The sequence below is a fragment of the Vicugna pacos genome, chromosome 18 (assembly GCF_048564905.1).
Source record: "Vicugna pacos chromosome 18, VicPac4, whole genome shotgun sequence".
Taxonomy (NCBI): Eukaryota; Metazoa; Chordata; class Mammalia; order Artiodactyla; family Camelidae; genus Vicugna; species Vicugna pacos.
Genome location: NC_133004.1, coordinates 39843951 through 39858731, shown reverse-complemented (window position 1 = coordinate 39858731; position 14781 = coordinate 39843951). Strand labels below are relative to the sequence as shown.

At 56.3% G+C, this 14781-nt stretch overlaps 2 protein-coding genes across 2 annotated transcripts; one reads left to right on the top strand and one right to left on the bottom strand.

The window, feature by feature from the left end:
- Positions 1 to 65: 65 nt before the first annotated feature.
- Positions 66 to 6899, top strand: LRWD1 (leucine rich repeats and WD repeat domain containing 1). Its single transcript, XM_015236984.3, has 15 exons — positions 66 to 270; positions 759 to 993; positions 1110 to 1226; positions 1692 to 1832; positions 2080 to 2184; positions 2448 to 2570; positions 2649 to 2763; positions 2989 to 3098; positions 3293 to 3500; positions 4023 to 4095; positions 4202 to 4342; positions 5923 to 6014; positions 6186 to 6341; positions 6422 to 6534; positions 6631 to 6899. The coding sequence occupies exons 1-15, from the start codon at positions 191 to 193 to the stop codon at positions 6775 to 6777; spliced, it is 1956 nt and encodes a 651-aa protein (XP_015092470.2). The 5' UTR covers positions 66 to 190; the 3' UTR covers positions 6778 to 6899.
- POLR2J (RNA polymerase II subunit J) lies at positions 6861 to 10916 on the bottom strand. The gene is made up of 4 exons (XM_006201399.4): positions 10759 to 10916; positions 9465 to 9554; positions 7896 to 8070; positions 6861 to 7335 (listed from the first exon to the last, which is right to left on the bottom strand). The coding sequence occupies exons 1-4, from the start codon at positions 10809 to 10811 to the stop codon at positions 7300 to 7302; spliced, it is 354 nt and encodes a 117-aa protein (XP_006201461.1). The 5' UTR covers positions 10812 to 10916; the 3' UTR covers positions 6861 to 7299.
- Between the last annotated feature and the right edge of the window lie 3865 nt (positions 10917 to 14781).

Here is a 14781-nt window from a genome sequence, read left to right as displayed (position 1 = left end):
CGCGGGGCCGCGGGGGCCGCTGGGAGTTGTAGTCCAAGAGCAGGGCATGAGATCCTCCAGGATACTTCCTTCCGGTCGTCGCCGCCGACCGATTCGCGCGGCGCCACCTCCTGGACTCGGCCAGCCGCTGGCGCCAGCTCCAGGACTCCAGTGCCGCCGATCCGGTCAACGCGGGCCGCGCCTCCTCGCCATGGGCCCCCTCTCGGCGCGGCTGCTGATCCAGCGGGGGCGACCCAAGAGCGACCGGCTGGGAAAGATCCGGAGCCTGGAGTAAGGGCCGGGGCCTTACAGCTCGCCACCCGGGCCTGGGTCGCGGGATGATCGGGAAAATAGGCTGAGACCCTTCTCTTTTCGTTGGTCGACCCGGTTATAGCCCTGTTGGCTCCACAGAGTCTCTAATCACTGGAGCCAAAGGCCGTCCTCGCCATAAGTTGGGCCATGGGCCTGGAGCGGCATTACCCCAGAAAAGGGCCTGCGCTGCTAGGGAGACAGACAATCTTGCAGAAAAAATATGGAGCAACCTGTTGAGATATTTTCAGAGGACCTGGAAAGCACAGAGGAGCCCCCCTAGAGGATCAGGAAAAGCATCCTGGAGGAGGCCAGCTCCCCCGAGTTCTAAAATAGTTACAAGATTAAAATAAGGTGGGGGGGATTTGGAGGAGAGGCTTCGCATGAACAAGACATGTCAAGTGAAAACGCCTTTGGAGGCGCCATGGGCTGCCTGCCCCCTGAACCCTCCTTGTCTGCCTCCTCCCCAGCCTATCGGGGCTGAAGCTGCTCTCAGAGCACTTGGACCCCAAGCTCCTGAGCCGCCTGAAGCAGCTGCAAGAGCTGGACCTCTCCAACAACCAACTGGAGACGCTGCCCGCCAACCTGGGCCTGTCCCACCTGCGCATCCTCCATTGTGCCAACAACCAGCTGGGTGATGTCACCGCCCTGTGCCAGTTCCCACAGCTCGAGGAGCTCAGCTTGGAGGGCAACCCCTTCCTGACAGTAAGTGATGGCCCCCAGTGGCCCCACATCCAGGGCCAGCAGTCTGTGGGCTGGGGCTCAGCAGCCCCTGAGCCCTAGGTTGGGCGACCCCAAGCCTCTCTTCTCACATCCTCCAGGTCAGTGACAACCTGAAAGTTTCCTTCCTCCTGCCCAAGCTCCGTAAAGTCAATGGCAAGGATGCTTCCTCAACTTGCTCTCAGGTGGAGAACTTGAACCGGGAGCTGACCATCAGGGTAAGGGGCAGGGAGGTGTTGCTGGTGAGCAGTCAGGGGCCTCCAGGAGCAAGTGACAGAATTAGACATTTGGAGGACACTAACGGGGGTTACAGGGGCTCTCTGCCCAAACCATGAGCAGCCCTGAGCCCCTAGCCTGACCTGTTACTCTGAGCCTGGCTGTGATGCTTGGCCTCTTGTTCTTGGAGGTCCTGCCCTCTGCCTGTGCAGGCAGGGCCTGGCAGGGAAGGCTGGGACACTTTCATGGTGACTTAACTCTGGGCCAGCTCCTCCCTTCTGGGGCAGTTTCTCTTTGTGTGTTGCTTGGGTTTGTACCACTTGCAGCTAAGAAGTCTGTGGTTCAGGGAGGCTTCCAGGAGGTGAGGTTGAGATAACCTCTGGCCATGAGATTGGAGGCAGAGGTGCCATGGAGGGTCCAGGAGAGCTGGGGTGGGCTGGGCCTGAATCTGGTCCCTTTCATGCCAGGTTACAGCTCACTGGGAGAAGTTCATGGCCACACTGAGCCCAGAGGAGGGGGCGGAAAAGGCCCAGGCAGACTTTGTGAAGTCTGCTGTCCGGGATGTCCGCTACGGGCCCGACTCTCTCAGCGACTTCACCCAGTGGCGGGTATGTCCTCAGCCCGCTGTGCTGGGAGTCGGTTCTCACAGCTCGTCCCTGGTTCCTGCAGCCTGAGCCACCGTGGAGGACTCTGGCCACAAGGGGATATGGGGAGTGGGGCAGGTCAGGGAGGGCAGCCCTGCTGGCTGGAAATGCTCCTTGCCAACTCGGAAAGCACCCTCTGACTAGGAGTCTGGGCAGGTGCTAGAGGCCCCCAGGACTGTGCCCAGCTTCCTGATGGCCTGGCCCCACCTAGGTGCGGATGATCTCTGAGGAACTGGTGGCCTCTGGTAGGGCTCAGGTGCATGAGGCTGACATCCCAGAGAAGCCCCCCCAAGCTACAGCTACACTGGAACCCAGGGTGAGTTCCGGGGAACTCCCAGGGCCTGCTATGGCCCTTCCTGCCCAGGGAGGCAGCAGGGAAGCAGGTGTCGTGGAAATGAGCCCAGGAAATGGCCTCCAATCCCTGAGCTGGTTACTTCTGACCCTAGGCCAGCCCTTGCCTCCTGTACTCGTGGGAGGGCACAGTCCAGCCTCTGATGGGGAGGAAGGAAGTCCTGGGCAGATGCACCCATGGTCACCAGGCCCTCAGCCTGCCTGCCTGTCTCCCTGCCCTTTCCACAGGTCAGGCCAGTGGCCTCGAAACGACTGGGCGATGTCCCACTCAGCCTCTCTCCCAACAAGCGGATGTGCACCTCCCCGTTGGCCCAGGTGGAGGGCAGCCCCATGGGCCCTGATGGCAGCCAGGTAAGCTAGCAGGGTGGCAGGGAGTGTGTGGCGGGAGCAAGGGCTGGGACCGCTGTGACCCCCCCCCTTCCTCCACAGCCTGCCCTGCAGCTGGAGCCCCTGCACTTCCTGCAATGCCACAGCAAGAACAACAGTCCTCAGGACCTGGACACCCAGCTCTGGGCCTGCGCCTTCGAGCCGGCCTGGGAGGAGGGTACACCCTTGGTGGGCAGGCAGGGCGAGGGCCACAGGGAGCAAGCAGAACAAGCATCCTGGGCAGGGGGCCTGGGGATGCCAGCTGAAGGGGGTGGCCTGGGTGGATGGGGGATTTGGCAGCAGGGGGAACAGAGAACTTGAAAAATGTCATCAAGGGCAGGAGGCAGAGCTGCAGTGGGGAACCTTACAGAGGATATTTCACCAGGCTGACCCCTCAAAACAGGGCAGGCAGGGGCCACTTCCCAGACCGTGGCCACGTGTGGCGGGGAGGCCGTGTGTGTGATCGACTGCCAGACAGGCATGGTGCTGCACAAATACAAGGCGCCTGGCGAGGTGAGTGCCGGGGCCCCGTGCTGGCAGGGTGTCCAGCGGAGCCTCAGCTCCCGGGAGCAGGAGTGCTGGGGTCGCAGTCCAGACTCTGCCACCTGTTCACCAGGTGGCCCTTTTCTTTGACGCCAGGCCACAGTTTCCCTGGCCCGGCCCTGCAGGCACATGCACACACGTGACCGCTCCCCTCCCCTCCCCAGGAGTTCTTCTCGGTGGCCTGGACAGCCCTGATGGTGGTCACACAGGCTGGCCACAAGAAGCGCTGGAGCGTGCTGGCAGCTGCTGGCCTGCGTGGCTTGGTCCGGCTGCTGCACGTGCGTGCTGGCTTCTGCTGTGGGGTCATCCGGGCCCACAAGAAGGCCATCGCCACCCTCTGCTTCAGCCCCACCCATGAGACCCACCTCTTCAGTAAGACCCTCTCCCTGCACCCTCAGGGCTCCCTCAGCACCTGTGATCCGCAGCCGGACGCCTCAAGGCTCCCTCCCTGGGGTGGCAGGCAGCTCCTATGGCTGGCGGGCCTCACACCGGGCTCTGAGTTTGACTCAGGCTGGTAGAAGCAACATGGCTTCATGGACGACTGACTGGGCTTCGGATTCTGTCTTTCCCCAAAACCTGCTCTCTGGCCTTGGAGGTTCCCAGCAAGCTAGGCCACTCTGTCTGTGAGCCGGGTGGATACCCCGGCTCTCCAGGTGTGGCAAGCCAGCCCAGCAAGGGTGACATCTGAGCAGAGGCCTGCGAGGCTTGGCTGCCTGGTCTGGGGCACGTTAGGTTAGAGCAAGATAAGGATGACAGGCCCCGGAGTCTTCTGCCTCCCAGCTGTGGCCCGCCCTCCCTCCCTGCCCTGGGACCACAGTCTCAGCCTGGGATGCAGCTGCAGGAGGGAGCAGGGCCTCCTCAGGGCCACCTCTCTCCTTCCCATATCCTTCTCAGCGGCCTCCTATGACAAGCGGATCATCCTCTGGGACATCGGGGTGCCCAACCATGATTATGAATTCCAGGCCAGGTGATGCTTTGAGGCAGGGCTTGGAAGGTGGGGGCAGGGGCACTGGCCACTGGGGTGGGTGGACACCTGAGTCTGTGGCTTCACGTTCTCCCTCACCGGCCGGCAGCCAGCTGCTCACACTGGATGCCACCTCCATCGCCCTGCGCCTCTGCCCCGTCGCCTCCTGCCCAGATACCTACCTGCTGGCCGGCTGTGAGGGTGGCTGCTGCTGCTGGGACGTGCGGCTGGACCAGCCTCAAAAGAGGAGGTGAGAACAGGCAGGGATGCCTTGAAAGCCAATCCTTGGAGCTGGATGGCTGCCAGTCCAGGTGTTTCCCCAGGGACACCTGCCAGGGGTTGTGCCAAACCACGCCCCCTGTCCTGGGGGCTGTTTTCAGGGTCCTCTTCAGAGAGCTGTCCTGTTCCCACCTCCTGCTCATCTCTCGGGGAAGGGCCCCTGGGCTGGTCAGTTCCCTCCTGGGGCTGTGATCACCTCCCTTTCAACCCGAGCCTTCACTTCTGCCTGGGTCCTCCCACTCACCCACAATGTGACTTTCCTCTGTCCAATGTGATTTCCTCATCTGTGAAGTGGAGACAATAACTCACATCCCAGGGCTAGTGGAGGGGAAGGGAACAGTGCCTGGGCAGGAACGAGGCCCCGGAAAGGCCAGGTTGAGGCTTGCGACTCATCCGAACCACCAGAAGGCCTGAGACAGTGCTTGGCAGAGGGTACCCTCGTGGGGCCCACAGCCTAGTCTGGAAGACAGGCATTAAAGTGCCACAAAGTGTGATTGATGTCAACCATGAAGGAAAGTAAGCTGCTGAGGGAAGCAGGGAGGCTGAGGGGACTCTGAGGTGACTGGTGGCAGACAGACAGGTCCTCAGGCTTATCCTCTCCATGTCAGCCCTGTGAGGGAGTCAGGCGGGCAGAGGGAGGGAAGGTGCTCACACAGAGGGAACAGCATGTGCAAAGGGCCAGTGGTGGGGAGAGCTGACTGACCAGGGAGCTCTGGCAGCAGCTTAGAAAACCATAGGGAATGGCACAGGGAAAGTTGGCAAAGCTGCGTGGGCCAGGGGACACCAGCTCTGTGGGCCATGGTAAGATCTTGAATTTTATCCAAAGAGCAGGGAATAGCCTGGGAAGGATTTTAGGGTGGGTGGCTGGAGGGACTTGTAACTTGTCACAATGCCTTAGCACAGACTGTGGCAGCTATCAAGCCAGGTGCTTGTGGGGCCCCGTGCCACACATGGGAGTTCAGCCCTGGACCTGCTTCCTGCCGCCCTGCACACTCATGTCTGCCTGGTCCCCAAGTCCAGTGGCTTCTCCTCCACATCTCACATGTGTCTGCTTCTCATGGTTGGTACTTGGCTGCCTTTCTGACCCCAGGTAGCCTCTCCAGGACTCCGGGCAGCTGCTGGCTAGCCTTTCCAAGCAGTGTGACCCCAGACACACTATTCAGCTTGGAAGCATTCAGCAGCCACTCCCCACTGTCCTCAGGGTCAGAGCAGACCCCTCCCCAATTTCTCCCTTCTCAGGCCTCCAGCCCTCAGCCTAGAAACACCTGCCTGCCTTCCTGGGGAACTGCTCATCTCGGTCAGCCTGAGGCACTGCCTCATTCCAGAACTCTTCCTGGCCACACCCCCACCCCTATCCCAGAAAAACTAGCCCCTCATGCTTGTAAGATCCCACCACCTGTCACTCAGTACACTCAGGCGCAGGCTCCCCCTTCCAGGGCCTGGAACAGAGGGCAGGGCCCAGAATAAGTGCCCAGTGGATATTTGAATGAGTGAGCAGCTTTTTGTTTGTGCAGCCTTCTTAGCTGACCAGCATCTTCTGTTGCCCCGCAGGGTGTGTGAAGTGGAGTTCGTCTTCTCTGAGGGCTCCGAGGCATCTGGACGGAGAGTAGATGGGCTGGCGTTTGTTAATGAGGATGTCGTGGGTGAGTGAGCCCTGCTCAGGGGACAGGCTGGCCTCCTGCAACCCAGATGGGCCGTGGTCAGGCCTTCCGGGGGTCACTTCTCCATGGGCTGGGGTTTAGGTCCAAGGGCTTCTGAGGGGTCCCCACTGTGGAAGAGGAATTGCCAGTCTCCATTCTTCACTCTTCCAACAGCCTCCAAGGGGAGTGGCCTGGGCACCATCTGCCTGTGGAGCTGGAGCCAGACATGGGGGAGCCGGGGCAGCCAGTCCACGGTGGCGGTGGTGGTCCTGGCTCGGCTGCAGTGGTCGCTCACCGAGCTGGCCTACTTCTCACTCAGCACCTGTCCTGGTGAGTCGCCCACCTGCCCCATCCCCGCCCCACCTCTGGGAGCTCTGCCCCACCTTAGATTCCAATCTCTGTCCTGGCAGATGAGGGGACTGTGCTCTGTGGGGACGAGGAGGGCAACGTGTGGCTCTACGATGTCCGGCACATCCTGGCGCAGCAGCCTCCGCTGCTCGCAGCCCCACAGCCCCCCACGCAGGTACGCATGGCTCGCACCTCTCCCCCAACGGGGCAGGTGCGGCAGAGGGGCCTGGATCAAGAAGCAGGAGCCCAGCCCCCTCTGTCTTCCCATCAGATCCTTAAGTGGCCCCAGCCCCAGGCCCTGGGCCAGACAGTGACCAGGACTATGGTGAACATGGTAGTGGCCAACTCCACCTTCACCTACCTCACCGCTCTGACGGACTCCAACATTGTTGCCATCTGGAGGAGAAACCAGCCTTGACTGTGCGGGAGCACCTGCCTCTTGCAAAGCACCAGGGACACAACTTAACTTATTCAGCTTTGGGGGTAATGACAGGGATCTAATTATTGGTGAATACTTTTATTAAATCCTACTATATAAGAGGGCTGAGAACTGTTTGTGGGCCCCACCTGGTGCCCCTACACTGAGTAAGTCAGGCAGACGTGGCAGCTGGGGCTTCTAGAGCAGAGATTCCAGAAGCACGTGGGTTTTCAGTTCCCTTCTGCTTCAGATGGCCACCCCATCACCTCTACCTCCACCAAATCGACAGTCCATCTGCGATGAAGTCGCCTCTGCTTCCGTCCACATCTGGGTCTTTTCCAGCCATACTTTATTAGAAAGATAAAATAGACTGTGCAGGACACACCAGTGTTGGGGGCGAGGGGCTCACTGGAATCGCTACAAGGAGGCCCACAGCCGGAGGACGTGCTCTTGTCCACTTAGTGCCTGGAGAAGGGCTGCGTGCAGGGTAGGAACTGGCTGAGCAAGACTCCTTCCAGCCCGTTATTCAATTCCTTCTTGCTTGTCTTTGATGGCCACCTGAAAGAGAGGAAGGAGGTGGCGCCTTTGGCTGGAACGGCTGGGGTGAGGATGTCGGAAACGCAGCCCCTGCATCCCTGACCAAGGTCTGTCAGGAAACCACCGCCACTCCCTTCCCCAGAGCATAGCCACGAACTGAACCGGGGCCCCAAACAGATCCAGGCGCTCGACAGCCAGTCCTACCCACCCCACTACTTCTCTGTAGCACAGGGATGGGAATCAGGTGGAGCAGGGGTGCTTCCTGGTGAAATCTGACAAGTCATGGATCGTTCCCACTCTAAACTGTCTAGACTTAGAAGCCTGCTGCATGAACAGGTGCGGCCAACCCTGCGATGATGTGGACAGCAGGGCCCAGGCCTTAACTCCATAACCCCTTACCCCATGCTTCCTGGACGCTGGGGTGGTCATCCTTCCTGTCACCTCCTCCACCCCTCTCACTCGCTCCCCGCCACTCCAAACAAGTCAGAGGAAACACCCCAGGGGTCAACCTAGTTGTGGGCATACAGGCTGTGCCCAGACCGACCCCTCCCCCGACCACAGCGGCATGTCCAGCCCCTCACCCGGAATCGCTCTTCCAGCAGGGATAGCTCGCTGATGAGGTCTGTGATGGCGTTGGTGAAGGCCTCCTGGGGGCTGTAGTCCGGTGTGGTCTGCACGCGGATGATGATCTTGTGCTCCAAGGGGTGGGGGACTTTGTAGCCAGCAAACAGCACCTGTGGGTCCTTCAGCAACTGTCTGAGATACAGGGATGGGCAGGGTGAGGGAGGGCGGTGAGCCTAGTGCCCCTGCGGCTCTGGCCCCTTGTGGCTGACCAGGCATTCTAACCGAGGAGTCTACCTGGTAGGTGGGAGCCTGTAAGCAAATGCAACTACTCTTGATGTTCAGTTGTTTGCCCCCCATTCCATCCTCAAGTAAAAGACACTGAAGAATACCATGTGGGGACTCCCGCCTACACATTCCTGCATCCATGAGACCAATGACCCTCTCTAGTACAGGGTTTCCAGCAAACTCTTCCCTCAGGGGACATCAGGGACCCTGCAACGCCCCCAAAGAGACCTCCTTGGGCAATAAAAATCCAGCCAGTGTTCAGTAAACCAGAACACAAACCCCATTCCCAGCCCCAAAAGAGCATCTGGCACGGCAGTAAAGGCAGCAGGGGGAGGAGGCCCCGGGCTCTGAGCAGTTAATGAAATGGAAATGGAAGTCCTCTGGGTGATGCAGGCGGACAGCTGCCGTCTGCACACAGGGGTCCTGGTCTGGGAGGCCATGGTGAAGTGAAGCCTGCGTTGTGAGTTGTGCCCTGGGCACCTGTGGGTTTTCTCCAGAGCAGCTCTGTCAAGTGTGAACACTGAGAGGGAGAGCCCTGGCACAGGTGGGGACACTGGGCTCACACAGTGCTGGGGCAGCAGGGGCCCAGAAGAGCCTAGGTGCACCACTGGCTGGGCTCTGGGCAGAGTCATCCAGGTATCAGATGGGCAACCCCACCTCCTACTCACAGCAGGAGACCGGGCAGGCTCCTGTCCACGGCCTCAAACACGCAAACCTGGGAAAGGTATGGCTTTGCTGATGGCACATCTCAGCAGCGGAATGACAAGTCCTTGGGCCAGAGAGGTAATCAAATCACTGACCACCTGCCTGGCCAGGACTTCACTGGTGCAAAACAACATCCACTAACCAATGTCAGGTGCCCATCAGGACACGGGGTGACCACAGAGCCCCTCTTCCATTTCCTTCCCTTATTGTATGAAGTTAACACTCTCTGGCACATCTCAGAATGCCAGGTGTCACTGAGATCACTGCCACAAATGGGGGTGGGGTGAGTGGGAAGCAACCCTGACTGCTTATCCATGCTCGTGAGCAGAGCCCCGCACAGACCCCCTTTTCTGTGGCTTGCTGCACCTTCATTTTAGTCAGATAATGAGCCAACACAGAAGAGTGGCTATGAGAACAGATGTGGGTCAGTGTCATTTTGAAGAAGAGGTACTGGGATGTGTGAATTCTCACAGCCAGCACCCAGAAGGACTTCCTGGAGCTCAGAGACACTTAAGAGTATTTTCTGGAACTTGTACTTGGCCTCAAAAGAGCCACATTAAACACAACCTCCCAAAAGCCTTTGATGTGGAACTTACGATTTAATAATGTTTCCCAGCGTGTGGTCTTCTTTGTTGATGGTGAACAAACAGGCATTGGGTACCTTGGTGTCCTTGTTAATGGTGATCCTAGGAAAAGGCAGAGGCAACAGATGGAGGGCAGGGGCTTCCCTCCTCCCCTGAGTTTAAACCCTGCCCTTCAAGGCAGGCTCAGGTCCCACCTCCTCCTGGTAGCCTTTCCCCATCTCTTCATCCTGTAATAGACCTCTCTGACTCAGTAGCAGTGTGGCTACCCCAAACCCAGTCACATCTGGTTCTGTGGGACTCTCACCTTCTCTGAATTCCTTTTCCCTAAAGCAGAGCTTCTCAACCTTAGCACCACTGACAATTTTAGGCCAGATAATCCTTTTTTGTAGGGGGCTGTCTGGTATATAGTGTATATTAACAACAGCCCTGGGCTCTACCCATTAGATGCCAGGAGCAACCCCTTTATGACAACCAAAAATGTTTGCAGGCATTACTTAAGTCTCCTGCGGGGCAAAATGGCCCCCAGTTAAGGACCACTGTACTCAAGGAAGACTGAAGTGGCTGGCACGGGCTAGACCACAGAGCTCTGCATACCAGGCAGTTAAGAGAAGGAAAAGCCAACGTTTCAGACGGTCTCCTTTGCGCTGAGCCCTGGACTAAGCACTTTACATAAATTACCTCTTTAATCTCCCCTTACAGACAATCCTGTGATTTAATTTCCTCCGGATGAGGAAGTGGGCCTCAGGCAGGTTAAGTTACTAGGCCAAAGACAGAGACCTTAGGCGGGGGATCCAGGAGCCAAGCGAAGGTTGTCTGCGCACTAGACTACATTTCCCTTCACCTGTAGGCAATGAGGAGTCACTGCAGGTTTTACGACGAATATAGATTCGCTATGAGTCTGAGAACCATCACTCTGGCTACAGCAAGGAGAATAAACGTGGCAAGAGGGAAGACGAAAGAGGGGACCACCAGATCTCAGAGGAAAAGGACTTTGGAGCCTGATATCCTGGGTTTGAATATAGACTGGCCACTTTTTGTGCGCTTGGGGGAGTTACTTAACCTCTCTGAGCCTCGCTTTCCTCATCGGCAAAACGGGGAGACTCACCACAGCCTAGGACTGTCTTAAGTTTGGCAGACACAGGTACGAAGTGCTAGGCCGAGCCGACGCTCAAGCAAAGGCTGCTCTGTATTCTGTAATCACCCCCGCCCCTTCCCCGGCAAAGGACAGGCAGAGAAGCCCCAGAATCCTCGGGCGCTGATCGTCAAGGGCCCACGACTCTCCCCTACCCAGGCCGGTTCCACTTACTTCTTCTCGCCCTCGAAGAGCAAGAACGACTCGAAGGCGGGAGGTGCGTTCATCCTAGCGCCGCAGCCGCCTCCAAAGCCACAGTTGCCGCCACCACCGCCACCAAAACCCTACAAATCAACAACTTCCGGGTTAGCGGCTGCTTCCGGGTTCCGCCGGCGGTGCCAAACCTGTGTGAGAACCGGCTTATTGCCCCCTATTGGATTGGAGGATCTTGCGCAGGCGCGAGAAAAGCTTGCGAGAGGCTGGAGGCTCCGCGCATGCGTGAACCCGGAAGTTCCTTCCGTGTGCTCAACTGTGGGCGCACTTTGGCGCGTGCTCAGAACGCTGCGGGCTCCGTTGGGTGTGAGACATCCTCATCCAGGCTAAGGGGAAACCTTGAGATGTTCTAGACTATTGTGAATGGATAAGCGCCTTGCCAAGGTGGACTGCTACAAGACCCCTGGCTGGGTTGTCACTGGCTTGCCATGGGTTGTGGCCTAGTGTGCTTCTTGTCAGGGGAGCAACTGGGTGAAGGCTGGGGAGGAGGGAGGTGTATACAGGTAAGGACGAAAAAAGGTTGCCTGACACTTCAGTAAACAAACAATATTGTCAGCCATCAAGCCATCAGCCTCTGCAGCTGCCCGCTGACGGTGAGTCCTGAGGGAACTCAGGATGGAGTAAAACAGGATACTGGCCCAGATAGTTAAGATGCATATTAGAAATAATTTCAATGAGTCCAAATTCTTGCATCTTCCCAAACACAGAAAAGCATTAAAATTGTTAAAGTGAGATGTCTGTCTTTGTGATTAGCAGTAATCTTTTGATGTTTGACTGTTTTTGTTTTGTTTTCAGCAAAAACTCATATATCCTGGTTCCTCCCTTACCTCTCTGGAACAATTCCTCAGAGAGATCTGAGAGGCTGTCTCCTGGGCTATAGTCTCAATAAGGTTCCCCAAATAAAACATAACTCCCAACAATTAGGTTGTGTGTGTGTTTTTTTCCCCCCAGTTGACATAGGTGTGGAACACAGGAATGAGACAGGCGCTCAGAGGGATAAACATATGAGTCTCTGTTTTGATTAGTTGATATTTTGCAGAGCACAGCTTAGTATAAAGGTCCTACCAGAGCACTTTAAAGTCACAGGGGCAAGGATCTCACATTAGGTACTGGAGCCCTAATGGCTTCCCAGCCGTTTCCTTTTTTCTTAAGGGATGGGTGGCAGCCAAGGAGCCTCCAAAGAAATCTGGAGCTTCCACCATCACTTCCTGGGAAGGGCTATTTTCTACTTGAGCCCTGGGAGGAAAAGTTGTCTTTCCTTGGAGGCCCACACCAACCTCGACTCCCCCAGGCCAAGCGGGTAGGGGCCTCTTTAACTGGGGAGGAATAGAAGGCAATAACAGTTATGATGCCCTGAAGCTGTAATTCGCACCTTCTGGGTCATCTGAAAGTTTGGGCCTAGGAAGTGTAGACAAAAAATGTCACCTGCCATATCAAGTAAACAAAGGGTATTGTGGCCATCAAGCCATCAGCCTCCACAGCCACCCCCAACAGTGCACCCTGAGGGGATTCAGGATGGAGAAAAAAATCTTGCTTTGTTTTGTAAAACTCCTACATATCCTGACCCCTCCCTTACCTCTTCAGAACTGTCACTCAGCATTGTCTAAGAGTCTGTTACCGGGGCATGGGCATAAGTCCTCAGGATGTCCTCTGAACAAAGCATCATTCTGAACTTTCACGTTGTGCTTTTTGTTTTTTTTTCCAGTTGACTGATGCTACCCTTGCCAGGATTGCAGGGACCTGGAGGTGATGAGGCTGGCTGGTTTTAACTGGGCTAGGGACTGCACGGGGAGAGGATTTTTACCAGCAGGGGCTTCACTCCCTGCCCCTGTATAAGTCTGTCCTCTCTAGGGAGTTCTGGTCATACTTGCCCTTTTATTCCCAGACCAACAGAAGATCCTGGGCTCCAGAAATTGTCAACACCGCTTTCCCCACCCCCGCAAAGTTTTCAGTGGCTCAGTTTTGGTGTCTCCCAAGGGGAGGCCAAGAGACCATTCCCATCTTTTCATAAATCTAAGGGAGCTAGGCCAGCCTGGCACCACTGTGTAAGGGGCTGCTGGAAACAAGGGATGCCAACAACCATTATCCAACTTTGGAAACAAGGGGCAGTGGGTCTGCGTGATATATCAATGCCAGACCAGAGCACAGCTGAACAGGACGGACCAAGGGTTATTTAAATATCTAGGGAGAGATGGTCAAAATGTGAGGGCTTTGGGACCAAATCAAGCCTGCCACCTGTTTTTGTGCACAAAATTTCACAGAAGTACGCCATGCCCATTTGTTTCCTCACTTGTCTGTGGCTATTTTTGTGCTACAAGAGTAACTGAGACCCAAACCTGCAAACCCAGGCCTTTGCAGAAAAAGTCTGCCAACAGCTAATTTTGGAGAAAGGACCTGTGTTTGACTTTGGTATTTATTATTCAGTTAGAGCCCAGACACTTATTAACTTGTTGATTTCTACCCCACAGAGAAGAAAACTGCATCAACCAGTTTTGCGTCTAGAATCACAATCTTATTCTAACATTACTCAGCTTCTCAAAATAGTCTACGAACCGGCTCTGCCAAACTGTTTCCTCCTTGAAGTGTAATAAATCTTGGATACATGTTTGTTCTGTTTATATGAGTAATTTTTAAAACGCATTTGAAAATTATACTTTGACAGGAATTTCTCGAGGAGATTGGTGGGAAATTGCACAGACTTCCTATGGGATCAGCCTGGAGGATGAAAGATGCACATGCTTTGTGAGCTGGGTCCACTCAGGGCTCCCCAGGGTGCCTGTCCTGTGCTGAATGCAAGCCCCCTGGGCTGCAGGCCTGAAGGTCCTATCAGACCCTTAAGACATCTGGGGGACTTACCCCAGGCCCCAGGTGAGTAACAGGCCTGGTGATCCTGGGGCAGTGGTGGTGTAGAATCTCTGGGCAGGTGGAGGGGTGACCTCCAGTACCTGCCTGTGCTGAGGGCAGGCAGGAGTCTCCTCTGTCCATCTTCTTTTTGCAGATGACTTCCAAAGAGTGGCATCCTAAGCTGTAGGTAGCTCTGCTCAGAACCTGAGAGAACCTAGGGATGTGATATTGATGGGAGAGGTGGGGGCAGCGCCAGGCATTTATTCATTTTCACTCCCCTTCAGAGGGGTGGGGAGGGTAGCTCAGTGGTAGAGTGCGTGCTCAGTATGCATGAGGTTTTGTGTTCAATCCCCCGTACCTCCATTAAAATAAATACATAACCCTAATTACCTCCCCCTCAAAATTAAAAAAAAAAAATAAAGAGCCATTGTCACTCCCCTTCTGGCTGCGATGGCCATGCCCACACCAGGATCCCCTGGAGGAGAGGGTGGTTAAAGTCCAGGGATCTACTTGCTGCAGCCCTGATAAGTGCACACCTCTTTCCCCTTCACTCCCTGCCTTAGGGCTCAGTATATCCTGGAGTCCATAATTCTGACCATGAGGTCCTGGAAACCCAAGAAGATCTAACAGGCATGAGGATCTGTGTGAGGCCCTAAGAAAGTACCCAGAGAAGCAGTGTTGGTGATGGTGGGGGGCAGGCTCAGACACCCCTGGACCTGAGCTCTGGGCCAGGAAGAAAGGGGAGATGCCTAGCTCTGCGAAGAGGCTCACGAGGCCCATAGGAAGGTAGTATCATGACCGAGAGGTGACGAACATCCAAGGGGCCAGGTGGGTGGGCTGCTTGTGGAGGGGTTACCACCCCTCCCATTGCTGTTGCCAGGAGGAAAGGTCGATATGGCCCCAAAAGTCATTGAGTAAATGGGAGGGGGCAGCCCCTTGTACCTTCATCCCCCTTTGCCTTTCTATGCCATCCCTCAAAAAACCCAGCATGTGGCCTGCCCAGAGGGCACTTCCCCAGAGCCTGGCTAGTCAGCTGGGTCAGGGGTCCTGCCCATGACCTGAGCCCTTGGTGACTGTCACAGGTATGGGATTCACAGGCGAGGCTCTGAGCTTGGCTGAGTTTTAAGAATGTGCTAGAAT

What these genes read in the sequence shown, in the direction of transcription:
- LRWD1 (XM_015236984.3), top strand. Translation starts at nt 191, where the DNA reads ATGGGCCCCCTCTCGGCGCGGCTGCTGATCCAGCGGGGGCGACCCAAG. An exon ending in CCATGAGACCCACCTCTTCA is followed by an intron (nt 3,501 to 4,022) that starts GTAAGACCCTCT and finishes TATCCTTCTCAG; the next exon opens with CGGCCTCCTATGACAAGCGG. An exon ending in GACCAGCCTCAAAAGAGGAG is followed by an intron (nt 4,343 to 5,922) that starts GTGAGAACAGGC and finishes GTTGCCCCGCAG; the next exon opens with GGTGTGTGAAGTGGAGTTCG.
- POLR2J (XM_006201399.4), bottom strand. Translation starts at nt 10,811, where the DNA reads ATGAACGCACCTCCCGCCTTCGAGTCGTTCTTGCTCTTCGAGGGCGAG. An exon ending in CTCTTCGAGGGCGAGAAGAA is followed by an intron (nt 9,555 to 10,758) that starts GTAAGTGGAACC and finishes GCCTTTTCCTAG; the next exon opens with GATCACCATTAACAAGGACA. An exon ending in TGCTGGAAGAGCGATTCCGG is followed by an intron (nt 7,336 to 7,895) that starts GTGAGGGGCTGG and finishes CCTCTCTTTCAG; the next exon opens with GTGGCCATCAAAGACAAGCA.